The sequence below is a fragment of the Anomaloglossus baeobatrachus genome, chromosome 4 (assembly GCF_048569485.1).
Source record: "Anomaloglossus baeobatrachus isolate aAnoBae1 chromosome 4, aAnoBae1.hap1, whole genome shotgun sequence".
NCBI lineage: Eukaryota > Metazoa > Chordata > Amphibia > Anura > Aromobatidae > Anomaloglossus > Anomaloglossus baeobatrachus.
This window is the reverse complement of record NC_134356.1, coordinates 632,670,072-632,683,641: the sequence shown is the minus strand read 5'-3', so window position 1 is coordinate 632,683,641 and position 13,570 is coordinate 632,670,072. Positions and strand designations below refer to the sequence as shown.

Below are 13,570 nucleotides of genomic sequence, written 5' to 3'. Positions count from 1 at the left end.
CGCTGTGACCGGCGAACCGCCTCCTTTCTAAGGGGGCGGTCCGTGCGGCGTCACAGCGACGTCACTGAACAGCCGCCCAATAGAAGCGGAGGGGCTGAGATGAGCGGGACGTAACATCCCGCCCACCTCCTTCCTTCCTCAGAGCAGCCGGGAGGCAGGTAAGGAGAGGTTCCTCGTTCCTGCGGCATCACACATAGTGATGTGTGCTGCCGCAAGAGCAACAAACTACATCGTTACTGCTGCAGTAACGATAATCGAGAATGGACCCCCATGTCACCGATGAGCGATTTTGCACGTTTTTGCAACGATGCAAAATCGCTCATCGGTGTCACACGCAGCAACATCGCTAATGCGGCCAGATGTGCGTCACAAATTCCGTGACCCCAACGACTCTGCATTAGCGATGTCGCAGCGTGTAAATCCCCCTTTAGTGTATCTAAACTTTTGACTTTGCAGAAAATAATAAAAATGTCTTAGAACATTTTCTCTCTATCATTATTCTGGCATTTGGCAAATATAAGTAATTTTGGTTCCTAATTGACCTAAAACGGGAAGAAGGGAATTTTGTTACTTACCGTAAATTCCTTTTCTTCTAGCTCCTATTGGGAGACCCAGACGATTGGGTGTATAGCACTGCCTCCGGAGGCCACACAAAGCAATTACACTAAAAAGTGTAAGGCCCCTCCCCTTCTGGCTATACACCCCCAGTGGGATCACTGGCTCACCAGTTTTAGTGCAAAAGCAAGAAGGAGGAAAGCCAATAACTGGTTTAAACAAATTCACTCCGAAGTAACGTCGGAGAACTGAAAACCGTTCAACATGAACAACATGTGTACCCGAAAAACAACCAAAAATCCCGAAGGACAACAGGGCGGGTGCTGGGTCTCCCAATAGGAGCTAGAAGAAAAGGAATTTACGGTAAGTAACAAAATTCCCTTCTTCTTCGGCGCTCCATTGGGAGACCCAGACGATTGGGACGTCCAAAAGCTGTCCCTGGGTGGGTAAAGAAATACCTCATGTTAGAGCTGCAAAGACAGCCCTCCCCTACGGGGAGGCACCTGCCGCCTGCAGGACTCTTCTACCTAGGCTGGCGTCCGCCGAAGCATAGGTATGCACCTGATAATGTTTGGTGAAAGTGTGCAGACTCGACCAGGTAGCTGCCTGGCACACCTGTTGAGCCGTAGCCTGGTGTCGCAATGCCCAGGACGCACCCACGGCTCTGGTAGAATGGGCCTTCAGCCCTGATGGAACCGGAAGCCCAGCAGAACGGTAGGCTTCAAGAATTGGTTCTTTGATCCATCGAGCCAGGGTGGCCTTAGAAGCCTGCGACCCTTTGCGCTTACCAGCGACAAGGACAAAGAGTGCATCCGAACGGCGCAAGGGCGCCGTGCGGGAAATGTAGATTCTGAGTGCTCTCACCAGATCTAACAAATGTAAATCCTTCTCATACCGATGAACTGCATGAGGACAAAACGAAGGCAAAGAGATATCCTGATTAAGATGAAAAGAGGATACCACCTTCGGGAGAAACTCCTGAATGGGGCGCAGCACTACCTTGTCCTGGTGGAAGACCAGGAAGGGAGCCTTGGATGATAGCGCTGCCAGCTCAGACACTCTCCGAAGAGATGTGATCGCTACCAGAAAAGCCACTTTCTGTGATAGTCTAGAAAGTGAAACCTCCCTCAGAGGCTCGAAGGGCGGCTTCTGGAGGGCAACTAGTACCCTGTTCAGATCCCATGGATCTAACGGCCGCTTGTACGGGGGTACGATATGGCAAACCCCCTGTAGGAACGTGCGCACCTTAGGAAGGCGTGCCAAACGCCTCTGAAAAAAGACGGATAGCGCCGAGACCTGACCTTTAAGGGAGCCGAGCGACAAACCTTTTTCTAACCCAGATTGCAGGAAAGAAAGAAAGGTAGGCAATGCAAATGGCCAGGGAGACACTCCCTGAGCAGAGCACCAGGATAAGAATATCCTCCACGTTCTGTGGTAGATCTTAGCGGACGTGGGCTTCCTAGCCTGTCTCATGGTGGCAACGACCCCTTGGGATAATCCTGAAGACGCTAGGATCCAGGACTCAATGGCCACACAGTCAGGTTCAGGGCCGCAGAATTCCGATGGAAAAACGGCCCTTGGGACAGTAAGTCTGGTCGGTCTGGTAGTGCCCACGGTTGGCCGACCGTGAGCTGCCACAGATCCGGATACCACGCCCTCCTCGGCCAGTCTGGGGCGACGAGTATGACGCGGCTGCAATCGGATCTGATCTTGCGTAGCACTCTGGGCAAGAGTGCCAGAGGTGGAAACACATAAGGGAGCCGGAACTGCGACCAATCTTGCACTAGGGCGTCTGCCGCCAGCGCTCTTTGATCGCGAGACCGTGCCATGAAGGTTGGGACCTTGTTGTTGTGCCGGGACGCCATGAGGTCGACGTCCGGCCTTCCCCATCGGCGACAGATTTCCTGAAACACGTCTGGGTGAAGGGACCATTCCCCTGCGTCCATGCCCTGGCGACTGAGGAAGTCTGCTTCCCAGTTTTCTACGCCGGGGATGTGAACTGCGGATATGGTGGAGGCCGTGGCTTCCACCCACATCAGAATCCGCTGGACTTCCTGGAAGGCTTGCCGACTGCGTGTCCCCCCTTGGTGGTTGATGTATGCCACCGCTGTGGAGTTGTCCGACTGAATTCGGATCTGCCTCCCTTCCAGCCACTGCTGGAAGGCTAGTAGGGCAAGATACACTGCTCTGATTTCCAGAACATTGATCTGAAGGGTGGACTCCTGCTGAGTCCACGTACCCTGAGCCCTGTGGTGGAGAAAAACTGCTCCCCACCCTGACAGACTCGCGTCTGTCGTGACCACCGCCCAAGACGGTGGTAGGAAGGATCTTCCCTTTGATAATGAGGTGGGAAGAAGCCACCACTGCAGAGAGTCCTTGGCCGTCTGGGAAAGGGAGACTTTCCTGTCCAGGGATTTTGACTTCCCGTCCCATTGGCGGAGAATGTCCCATTGAAGTGGGCGCAGATGAAACTGCGCAAACGGAACCGCCTCCATTGCCGCCACCATCTTCCCGAGGAAGTGCATGAGGCGTCTTAAGGAGTGCGACTGACTTTGAAGGAGAGCCTGCACCCCAGTCTGTAGAGACCGCTGCTTGTCCAGCGGAAGCTTCACTATCGCTGAGAGAGTATGAAACTCCATGCCAAGATACGTTAGTGATTGGGTCGGTGACAGATTTGACTTTGAGAAGTTGATGATCCACCCGAACGTCTGGAGAGTCTCCAGTGCAACAGTCAAGCTGAGTTGGCATGCCTCTTGAGAGGGTGCCTTGACCAATAGATCGTCCAAGTAAGGGATCACAGAGTGTCCCTGAGAGTGCAAGACTGCTACCACTGCCGCCATGATCTTGGTGAACACCCGTGGGGCTGTCGCCAGACCAAATGGCAGAGCTACGAACTGAAGATGGTCGTCTCCTATCACGAAGCGGAGAAAGCGTTGGTGCTCTGTAGCAATCGGCACGTGGAGATAAGCATCCTTGATGTCTATTGATGCTAGGAAATCTCCTTGAGACATTGAGGCAATGACTGAGCGGAGGGATTCCATCCGGAACCGCCTTGCGTTCACATGCTTGTTGAGCAGTTTTAGGTCCAGAACAGGACGGAATGAGCCGTCCTTTTTTGGCACCACAAAGAGATTGGAGTAAAAACCTTGACCTCGTTCCTGAAGAGGAACAGGGACCACCACTCCTTCTGCTCTTAGAGAATTCCTCGCCTGCAGAAGGGCATCTGCTCGGTCGGGATGTTGGGAAGTTCTGAAGAACCGAGGCGGAGGACGAGAACTGAACTCTATCCTGTACCCGTGAGACAAAATGTCTGTTACCCACCGGTCTTTGACCTGTGGCAGCCAAATGTCGCAAAAGCGGGAGAGCCTGCCACCGACCGAGGATGCGGAGGGAGGCGGCCGAAAGTCATGAGGCAGCCGCCTTGGAAGCGGTACCTCCGGTTGCTTTCTTGGGGCGTGAGTGAGCCCGCCAGGAATCAGAGCTCCTTTGCTCTTTCTGAGTCCCTTTGGACGAGGAGAATTGGAATTTCTCCTGCTGTGCAGCTGCCTCCTCTGCAGAAGGGGCTGGGGGAGAAATATCCAACAGCCTATTGATGGCCGCTATAAGGTCATTTACCATGGCGTCACCATCTGGCGTATCCAAATTGAGTGCGGCGTCAGGACAAGTCTCCTGATCACCCACCTCTGAGCCATCATATAGAGACCCTTCTCGCTGAGACCCTGATCCGCGTGATGACGTGGAGGGTCTCTCCCAGCGAGCTCGCTTAGGCGGACTGGGACTGTCATCGGAGTCAGAGCCCTCAGCCTGTGATGCCTGGGACCCCCTTGAATTACGGATTAATTCCAGCTGAGGGGGGCCGGGGAACATAGACACAGCGGTGTCCATGGTCTGAGCAACTGGCCTGGACTGCAAGGTCTCCAGGATTTTTGTCATAGTCACAGACATTTTATCAGCAAAGACTGCAAATTCTGTCCCCGTCACCGGGGTAGGGTTCACAGGCGTCTCTGCCTGGGCTACCACCACAATAGGCTCTGGCTGACGAAGTGCCACTGGGACTGAACATTGCACACAATGAGAGTCGTTGGAGCCTGCTGGTAGATTAGCCCCACATGCTGTACAAGCAGTGTATACAGCCCGTGCCTTGGCACCCTTGCGTTTTGCGGATGACATGCCGTTGTCTCCTCAAAGCAATATAGGGTGTACAGCCAAGAAGCGACCTTACAGTGCAGTACACAAATATAACACTGTGGCACTAGTGGGGCCGCACGTATGTGCTGCTTACCGCCCGCTTAGCGCGGGTGTGTGGTCGCCAGAAACCCCTAGCCTGGGTCCCTCAGAGCCTGCGTCCGTTCTCCAGCCAGACTGCATGTGTATAATGGCTGCCGGCGTCCTGGGGAGCTGCAAGCCTGGGGGCGGGCCTAGGGCGTGCACAGAGAAAAAGCGCAAAGCCTGTGTCCTACTGTGCTCAGTGAGAGGGCTGGAGCATGTAAATCGTGCTCCAGCCCTCGGCGCTGCCGATTGAACAACGTCTCTCCCCTACCCTGATTGACAGGGTGGGGGGCGTTAACGAAGCGGAGCTAGGCCGCAGAAAAACCGGGGACTAAAGTTAGAAGCGCCGCCGCCGTAAAAGCGCGGTCGGCGCGTCCCCGGCGCACTACAAGTCGCAGCTGCGCCGCCGCTCCAGGGGCGGTCGGCGCGGCGATCCACACACATAAAGTCCCCCAGTAATCTGCGGGGACTATAAGCCCAGCGCACAGCGCTACAGTCCCCGGCGCACTAGCACACCCAGCAAGCCTGGGGTGTGCGTGGCCTGCCATACGGGGACACAGAGTACCTGAAAGTTGCAGGGCCTTGTCCCTGAACGGCACTCCCGCTCCACATCCAGCAGGTTCTATGGGTCTGTGGATGGAGCCCGGCCTCAGGGCTTGGTGGCCGGTAAGATCCCACTTCCTCAGAGCCCCCCAGGGGGATGGGGAAGGAAAACAGCATGTGGGCTCTAGCCTCCGTACCCGCAATGGGTACCTCAACCTTACAAACCACAAGTGGGGTAAGAAGGGAGCATGCTGGGGGCCCCATATGGGCCCTCTTTTCTTCCATCCGATATAGTCAGCAGCTACTGCTGACTAAACAGTGGAGCTATGCGTGGATGTCTGACCTCCTTCGCACAAAGCAGAAAACTGGTGAGCCAGTGATCCCACTGGGGGTGTATAGCCAGAAGGGGAGGGGCCTTACACTTTTTAGTGTAATTGCTTTGTGTGGCCTCCGGAGGCAGTGCTATACACCCAATCGTCTGGGTCTCCCAATGGAGCGCCGAAGAAAGGTTTATTCTGCTTTCATGTCACATAGTGAGAAAAACATGCAGATGTGTCTTTATAGAGAGCGGAGGGAAAAACCTGCAGATGTGTCTTTATAGAGAGCGGAGGGAAACGTCTGATTTCAACTTTACAAGACTCATGTTTGTGATAAATTCACTGTAGTATAATGGTAACATCACTACTTATATCATGGAGCTGAAGTGCAGCACAGATTCATCTCAACTAAAAGCCGAGATCCTCCGATCAGGAGTAGAACAGACATTTATAGGACATTTCATAACTTTCCCAAATTCTTATGAAAAAATATTCAGCACAAATCGCATTGAACTGCTGTACCTAATTTATTATATATTTTAGGAGTCGGTCCATTTTATACCAATTCCGACTCTACCAAAATGCACTCCGACTCTACAGCCCTGCTCTATGCACAGCATTGTTATTAAGGCCAGGTTAGAGCGAATGCGTGCAAAATTAGCCTCTTTCATCTAAAAAAAAAAAAATAATAATAATAATACTTACATAACTATATGACATCAGGTTTAAAAAATAAATAAATCGATTAAATTGTAAAAGGCAAAATGCAGTTCCCTATGCAACGGATCCGAAAATAAATGGATGCTAAAACGATAGTAACCCGTATTTGATCCAGTTATTATCGTATAATGGGTGACCCTGACCCAAAATATGAAGCAAAATATTGCATACTAAATCCCCAATACCCCCCCCCAACACACGGACTATTGAAACACTTATCTGAACGAGTGGATTTTCACAGCGTATTTTCCAATTGCAAAGAACAGGGGGGGCTTCAGTACTTTAGGGGGCAGCATCGATTATTAGAACATTCTTTACAGGCCCTAATCCGATAAATTTACCTTCACACTTATTTTTTAATTTTTCTCTGCGTTTATTGTATGCCGGCTCCATAAGAGCAGGTTATTCTCATGCATATATCTCTTCACCACCATGAACTGCATTACCACCATGCGCATTTACATTGTGCACAATGTCCACACAAGATTTGTTCCTCAACTCTATGAAGGGTGTTGTCATGGGGTGTGATATGGTAACTACGAGTAGGAGCACCTAAACTAGCCCTCAGACTAGGGACCTTAAGCTGTCCCTTATTCCAGAGGTACACCTGATGGTGGCAAGGTCTGGACTGCCAGCCTAGCCCTGACTCCTGAATTGCTCTGGTCTAACACCCCCTCTCCTCCACCCCAGGGTTAGGGCTGAGACACGAGTCATGAATCCCACAAATACCGACAGACAGGGAAAAATCAAGACTCAAACTCACTGCAAACTTACACAAGGGAAAAGACAATATGAGCTCAGGGAGAAATAAAGTACAGGGAGGAAATAAACAAAAACATGGATAGTTCCACAGCACATGAAATAGCACTCAGCAGTTCACCAATAGCTGGATCACCATGCACAAAGACTCGTATCGCTGGAGCAAAGCTAGAGCTATAATGGGCATGAGGTGCCAGGTTCCATCATCTTTTAAAGGGTGGAGGCGGCTGTGATAGGTCTTCAGTAACCTATGATCCCAGCAGCAACTTACAGGCCAGCAGGAACTAACTCCTGCAAGACCGATCACCAGTGAGCACAAAACCGGTCGATGCCCGGCTCTGACAGAGTAACTCACAAGCACCAGGTGTCGTGTCAGACTGCAGTGTGAAAAGAGTCTACATATGGCAAGACATCTGATGAGATTAGAGCAGAACGCCTCATGACAGGTGTACTTCAAGGTGGCTCCATTCTGGTGACAGACTCCTTTTAAATCAGTATTACACACCATCTAGGACATTTCACATATATGAACCTTTGTTCTCTTAAATATATATAGTTAGACTTTCTTCCAATGGTCAAATTGTATTTGACATTTTTACCCCTCCCTCACCTTTTTTTTTTTTTTTTTTAACTGCTTGGATTGTGAATGTGAACATTTACTGAGTGAGTTTTGTTTGGAGATTGAAGGCGAGCTCAATAGCAAATATATTATTTATATATATATATATATATATATATATATATGTGTATGTGTGTGTGTGTGCATATATATATTTTTTTATATGTGTGTGTATATATATATATATATATATATATATAATGGAAGGGAGACTGGTATATATATACAGTGCCTACAAGTAGTATTCAACCCCCTGCAGATTTAGCAGGTTTGATAAGATGCAAATAAGTTAGAGCCTGCAAACTTCAAACAAGAGCAGGATTTATTAACAGATGCATAAATCTTACAAACCAACAAGTTATGTTGCTCAGTTAAATTTTAATAAATTTTCAACATAAAAGTGTGGGTCAATTATTATTCAACCCCTAGGTTTAATATTTTGTGGAATAACCCTTGTTTGCAATTACATCTAATAATCGTCTTTTATAAGACCTGACCAGGCCGGCACAGGTCTCTGGAGTTATCTTGGCCCACTCCTCCATGCAGATCTTCTCCAAGTTATCTAGGTTCTTTGGGTGTCTCATGTGGACTTTAATCTTGAGCTCCTTCCACAAGTTTTCAATTGGGTTAAGGTCAGGAGACTGACTAGGCCACTGCAACACCTTGATTTTTTCCCTCTTGAACCAGACCTTGGCTGTGTGCTTTGGGTCGTTGTCTTGTTGGAAGATGAAATGACGACCCATCTTAAGATCCTTGATGGAGGAGCGGAGGTTCTTGGCCAAAATCTCCAGGTAGGCCGTGCTATCCATCTTCCCATGGATGCGGACCAGATGGCCAGGCCCCTTGGCTGAGAAACAGCCCCACAGCATGATGCTGCCACCACCATGCTTGACTGTAGGGATGGTATTCTTGGGGTCGTATGCAGTGCCATCCAGTCTCCAAACGTCACGTGTGTGGTTGGCACCAAAGATCTCGATCTTGGTCTCATCAGACCAGAGAACCTTGAACCAGTCTGTCTCAGAGTCCTCCAAGTGATCATGAGCAAACTGTAGATGAGCCTTGATATGACGCTTTGAAAGTAAAGGTACCTTACGGGCTCGTCTGGAACGGAGACCATTGCGGTGGAGTACGTTACTTATGGTATTGACTGAAACTAATGTCCCCACTGCCATGAGATCTTCCCGGAGCTCCTTCCTTGTTGTCCTTGGGTTAGCCTTGACTCTTCGGACAATCCTGGCCTCGGCACGGTAGGAAACTTTCAAAGGCTGTCCAGGCCGTGGAAGGCTAACAGTATTTCCATAAGCCTTCCACTTCCGGATGATGCTCCCAACAGTGGAGACAGGTAGGCCCAACTCCTTGGAAAGGGTTTTGTACCCCTTGCCAGCCTTGTGACCCTCCACGATCTTGTCTCTGATGGCCTTGGAATGCTCCTTTGTCTTTCCCATGTTGACCAAGTATGAGTGCTGTTCACAAGTTTGGGGAGGGTCTTAATTAGTCAGAAAAAGCTGGAAAAAGAGATAATTAATCCAAACATGTGAAGCTCATTGTTCTTTGTGCCTGAAATACTTCTTAATACTTTAGGGGAACCAAACAGAATTCTGGTGGTTTGAGGGGTTGAATAATAAATTACCCTCTGAATAAACTTTTCACAATTTAAAAAAAAAAAAAAAAAAAAATAAAAAAAGAAATAACATTCTTTTTTGCTGCAGTGCATTTCACACTTCCAGGCTGATCTACAGTCCAAATGTCACAATGCCAAGTTAATTCCGAATGTGTAAACCTGCTAAATCTGCAGGGGGTTGAATACTATTTATGGCACTGTATATATATATATATATATATATATATATATATATATATATATATATATATATATATATATATATATATATATATATACCAGTCTCCCTTCCATTTTCTTTCTGAAGCTCCTATGCAGACTATGCATCTCCATGGTAACAGACAACAAACACATTCTCTATGATGATTTGTAGTCCTGCATTCTTAGATGAGGTACAGACTATTGGGCACATGCAGTCGGGAGGTAGATATCTTGCAATGGCTGCGGAATGGAAAGATGCCTAAGCTGTATAAAATGCCACAAGAAATATATGTAGACACACACATTCATAGATAGATAGAAAATTGTGATGTGCATTTGTATTCAGACACCCCCCCCGACTCTATGCGTTGTGGGCCCACCTTTCACTGCAGTTACTGCAGCAAGTCTTTTGGGGGATGTCTCTACCATATTTGCACATCTAGAAGCTGAAAGTTTTGCCCATTCTTCTTTGCTCCAGCTCAGTGAGATTGGATGGAGACGTCTGTGAACATCAAATTTCAAGTCTTGTCACAGATTCTCAATGGGATTTAGGTCTGGACTGTGACTGGGCCATTCACACATATTAATATGCTTTGATCTAATCAATCCATTGTAGCTCTGACAGGTTGTTTAGGGTCGTTCTCCTTCTGGAAAATGAATCTGTGCCTCATTTTCAAGTATTTTTCAGCCTCTAACAGGTTTTCCAACATTATTGCCATGTATTTAGCTTTATCCATCTTCCCATCAACTCTGACCAGCTTCCCTGCCTCTGCTGTAGAAAAGCCTCCTCACAGCATGATGCTGCCACCACCCTGTGTGACAGTGGGGAAGGTGGTTTCAGGGTGATGATGTGCAGGGGTTGTTTTTTCAAGTATTTTTCATCCTCTGAACAGGTTTTCATCCTGGATCACCCTGTATTTAGCTCCATCCATCTTCCCATCAACTCTGACTAGCTTCCTTGCCCCTGCTTAAAAAAAATGTGAGCCGGAGTATGAAATGGTATACATGGAGCTTGTAAGCTCATGTTCACACTGGCTATAAGACAATGAAAAACCAAGGGAAAAATTATGAAAATATACCCTGCTGTAACTAAATAAAAGCATAGTGCATATAAACATAGGGTACTTAGTAAACACTGTTTTTGATAAAAAAAAAAGCATAAAGCTATCCCACCAACGACAAGGTGTACCCGGTTGGGACAGTACCTACACTCTATAATATTAAAACCTTACCATGGGACTAAAATAGGCCTCAATGTGAATAAGGGCTGAGAGTGACCGGGTCCCAACAGGACACACAGCCATGGGATGCACAGAATGAAATGCCCAGCATTTTCAAGTATTTTTCAGCCTCTAACAGGTTTTCCTCCATTATCGCCCTGTATTTAGCTTCATCCATCTTCCCATCAACTCTGACCAGCTTCCCTGCCCCAGCTGAAGAAAAGCCTCCCCATAGCATGATGCTGCCACCACCCTGTATGACAGTGGGGAAGGTTGTTTCCGGGTGATGTTCAGGGTTAGTTTTTTCAAGTATTTTTCAGCCTCTAACAGGTTTTCGTCCATTATTGCCCTGTGTTTAGCTTCATCCATCTATCCATCAACTCTGACTAGCTTCCCTGCCCCAGCTGAAGAAAAGCCTCCCCACAGCATGATGCGGCCAGCACCCTGCGTGACTGTGGGGATGGTGTTTTCATGGTTATGTGCAGTTTTATTTTTTTTTCAAGTATTTTTCATCCCCTAACAGGTTTTCATCCAGGATTGCACCGTTTTAGCTCCATCCATCTTTCCATCAACTCGGACCAACGTCCCTGTCCTTCCTGAAGAAAATAATACTCATAGCATGATGCTGCCACCACCCTGTATAACAGTGGGAAAGGTGGTTTCAGGGTGATGTGCAGTTTTAATTTTTTCAAGTATTTTTCATCCTCCAACAGGTTTTCATCCTGGATCACCCTATATTTAGCTCCATCCATATTCCCATCAACTCTGACTTGCTTCCTTGCCCCTGCTGTAGAAAAACCTCCCCACAGCATGAAACGGTCACCACCATGTTTGAGTGTGGGGATGGTGTTTCCAGGGTGATGAACAGTGTTAGTTTTTCACCACACATAGCACTTTACATTTAGTCCATACAGTATGCAGATGCATGCCAGCCAGACAGAGGCCAAAAAAACACACTTTTGACTTCTGTTGGGTAAATTATGGCCTTTGTATTCTTAAAGTAAAGCACCCAACAACTACTTTAAAGTGTGCATTCAACTTTAAAGCCCCCATCCGGATTAGACTAAAATCAGCTAAACCCGCCAGCCTTAGCTGACAGTCAGGTGAGTATTGAGGCCTCCTAAGTCTGTTCCAACATCATCTGTCCAACCTAGGATTTTTCAATCCTTTTGCTCCTAGTGCGATATGTCCCCCTCGGCAGACCGAGTGCTCCTGTGTATGGAGGGAGAATTTTTGCCAGTCGGCCAAATAATGTTTCGGCTGACAAGTCTCTTTTGTGTGTGGGGCCCCTAAAACTTTCTTTCTACTTTGTGCTGACCTCTGGTCGGTGGAAAGTTGGAAGGGAATACAACTTCGGGGGTCAGACTACACAGTTTTTTCGCAGTCTGTTGCCATGTAGACGCAGAGTCGCGGTTGAAACAAAACTGTGTAGAGCAATAACCAGGCTGTACTGAAGAGTTGCTTTATTTTATTTGGGCCTCGAACCTCGCCCAGAGGTGGGCCGTTCGCAGTCCTTCGAGGCACTGACCCCAATGATGGATTAATGCACAACACAGTTTCTTTTTACTAGGAACCTCTGAGAAGAAACACCAGAGAAGGTCCAATCGGACTCGATCAGAATCTGAGAAGTCCTTGGACTCCGTGCCAAAGAAAAAGGTGAAAAAAGAGCAGGTGGGTTGCATGAATTGTTTGCTTTCTCTTCTCACCGGTTGTCAGATCTGTCGTGTCCGTGGATTGTGGTGACTTAACACTCGCCTCTGACTAAACGAGTGGCTGAACTACTTGTATCTCATCTGTACTATTAAAGCATACAACACATCTGCCTTGCATTTTTCTTTTTCATTTACCATTGTTTTATGATGATTTTGCCATGACATTCACATCCCATTGAGTCAGCCAGTTCAATTCACAGCTTCTATGTTGGATGTTAAAAGAAATAATAAATCTGCAAAAAAAGGAAAATGGTCAATGTGACCGGAAGAAAAACTTGCGTTCCTGATTTGTTGCAGGACCAGCAAAAAGTCCTGCACACTGGGGCATTAGGCTGCAATCTGCCGAACCCACGGATATTAGCGGGATTGACCTACAGTCTAAGGGGTACTTTGCACGTTGCGACATCGCTACTGCGATATCGTCGGGGTCAAATCGAAAGTGACGCACATCCGGTGCCAGTAACGACGTCGCAATGTGTAAAGCCTAGATGCGCCGATAAATGATCGCAAAAGCATTGTAAATCGATGATCTGTGTAGTGTCGGACATTTCCATAATGTCGCACCAATAGGAGATACGATGTTGTTCCTCATTCCTGCGGCAGCACACATCACTGTGTGTGACACCGCAGGAGCAAGGAGCATCTCCTTATTTGCCTCCACCGGCTATGCGGAAGGAAGGAGGTGGGCGGGATGTTTACGTCCCGCTCATCTCCGCCCCTCCGCTTCTGTTGGCGCCTGCCGTGTGACATCGCTGTGACGCCGCACGACCCGCCCCCTTAGGAAGGAGGCGGGTCGCCAGCCAGAGCGACGTCGCAGGGCAGGTAAGTGCGTGTGAAGCTGCCGCAGTGATAATGTTCGCTTATAGCAGCTATAACAAGATATCGCATGTGCGACAGGGGCGGGGACTATCGCGCTCGGCATCGCTATCATCGGCTAGCGATGTCGCATCGTGCAAAGCGCCCTTATGTGAATGGGGACCTCCTGACTCCAGACATATACCTGGGTAGACAAGGATCCAGTATGAAAATCGGTG

The 13,570-nt window shown here is 48.3% G+C and overlaps 1 protein-coding gene across 6 annotated transcripts in view; it reads left to right on the top strand.

Annotated features, from left to right (window-relative positions):
* The window catches only part of NSD3 (nuclear receptor binding SET domain protein 3), a 223,786-nt gene that overhangs the window by 13,867 nt on the left and 196,349 nt on the right, over positions 1 to 13,570 (top strand). For all 6 annotated transcript variants that reach the window (XM_075346392.1, XM_075346391.1, XM_075346390.1 and 3 more), the window contains exon 5: positions 12,395 to 12,495. In XM_075346392.1, the coding sequence (XP_075202507.1) occupies positions 12,395 to 12,495 (101 nt within the window). The remainder of the gene's footprint in view (positions 1 to 12,394; positions 12,496 to 13,570) is intronic.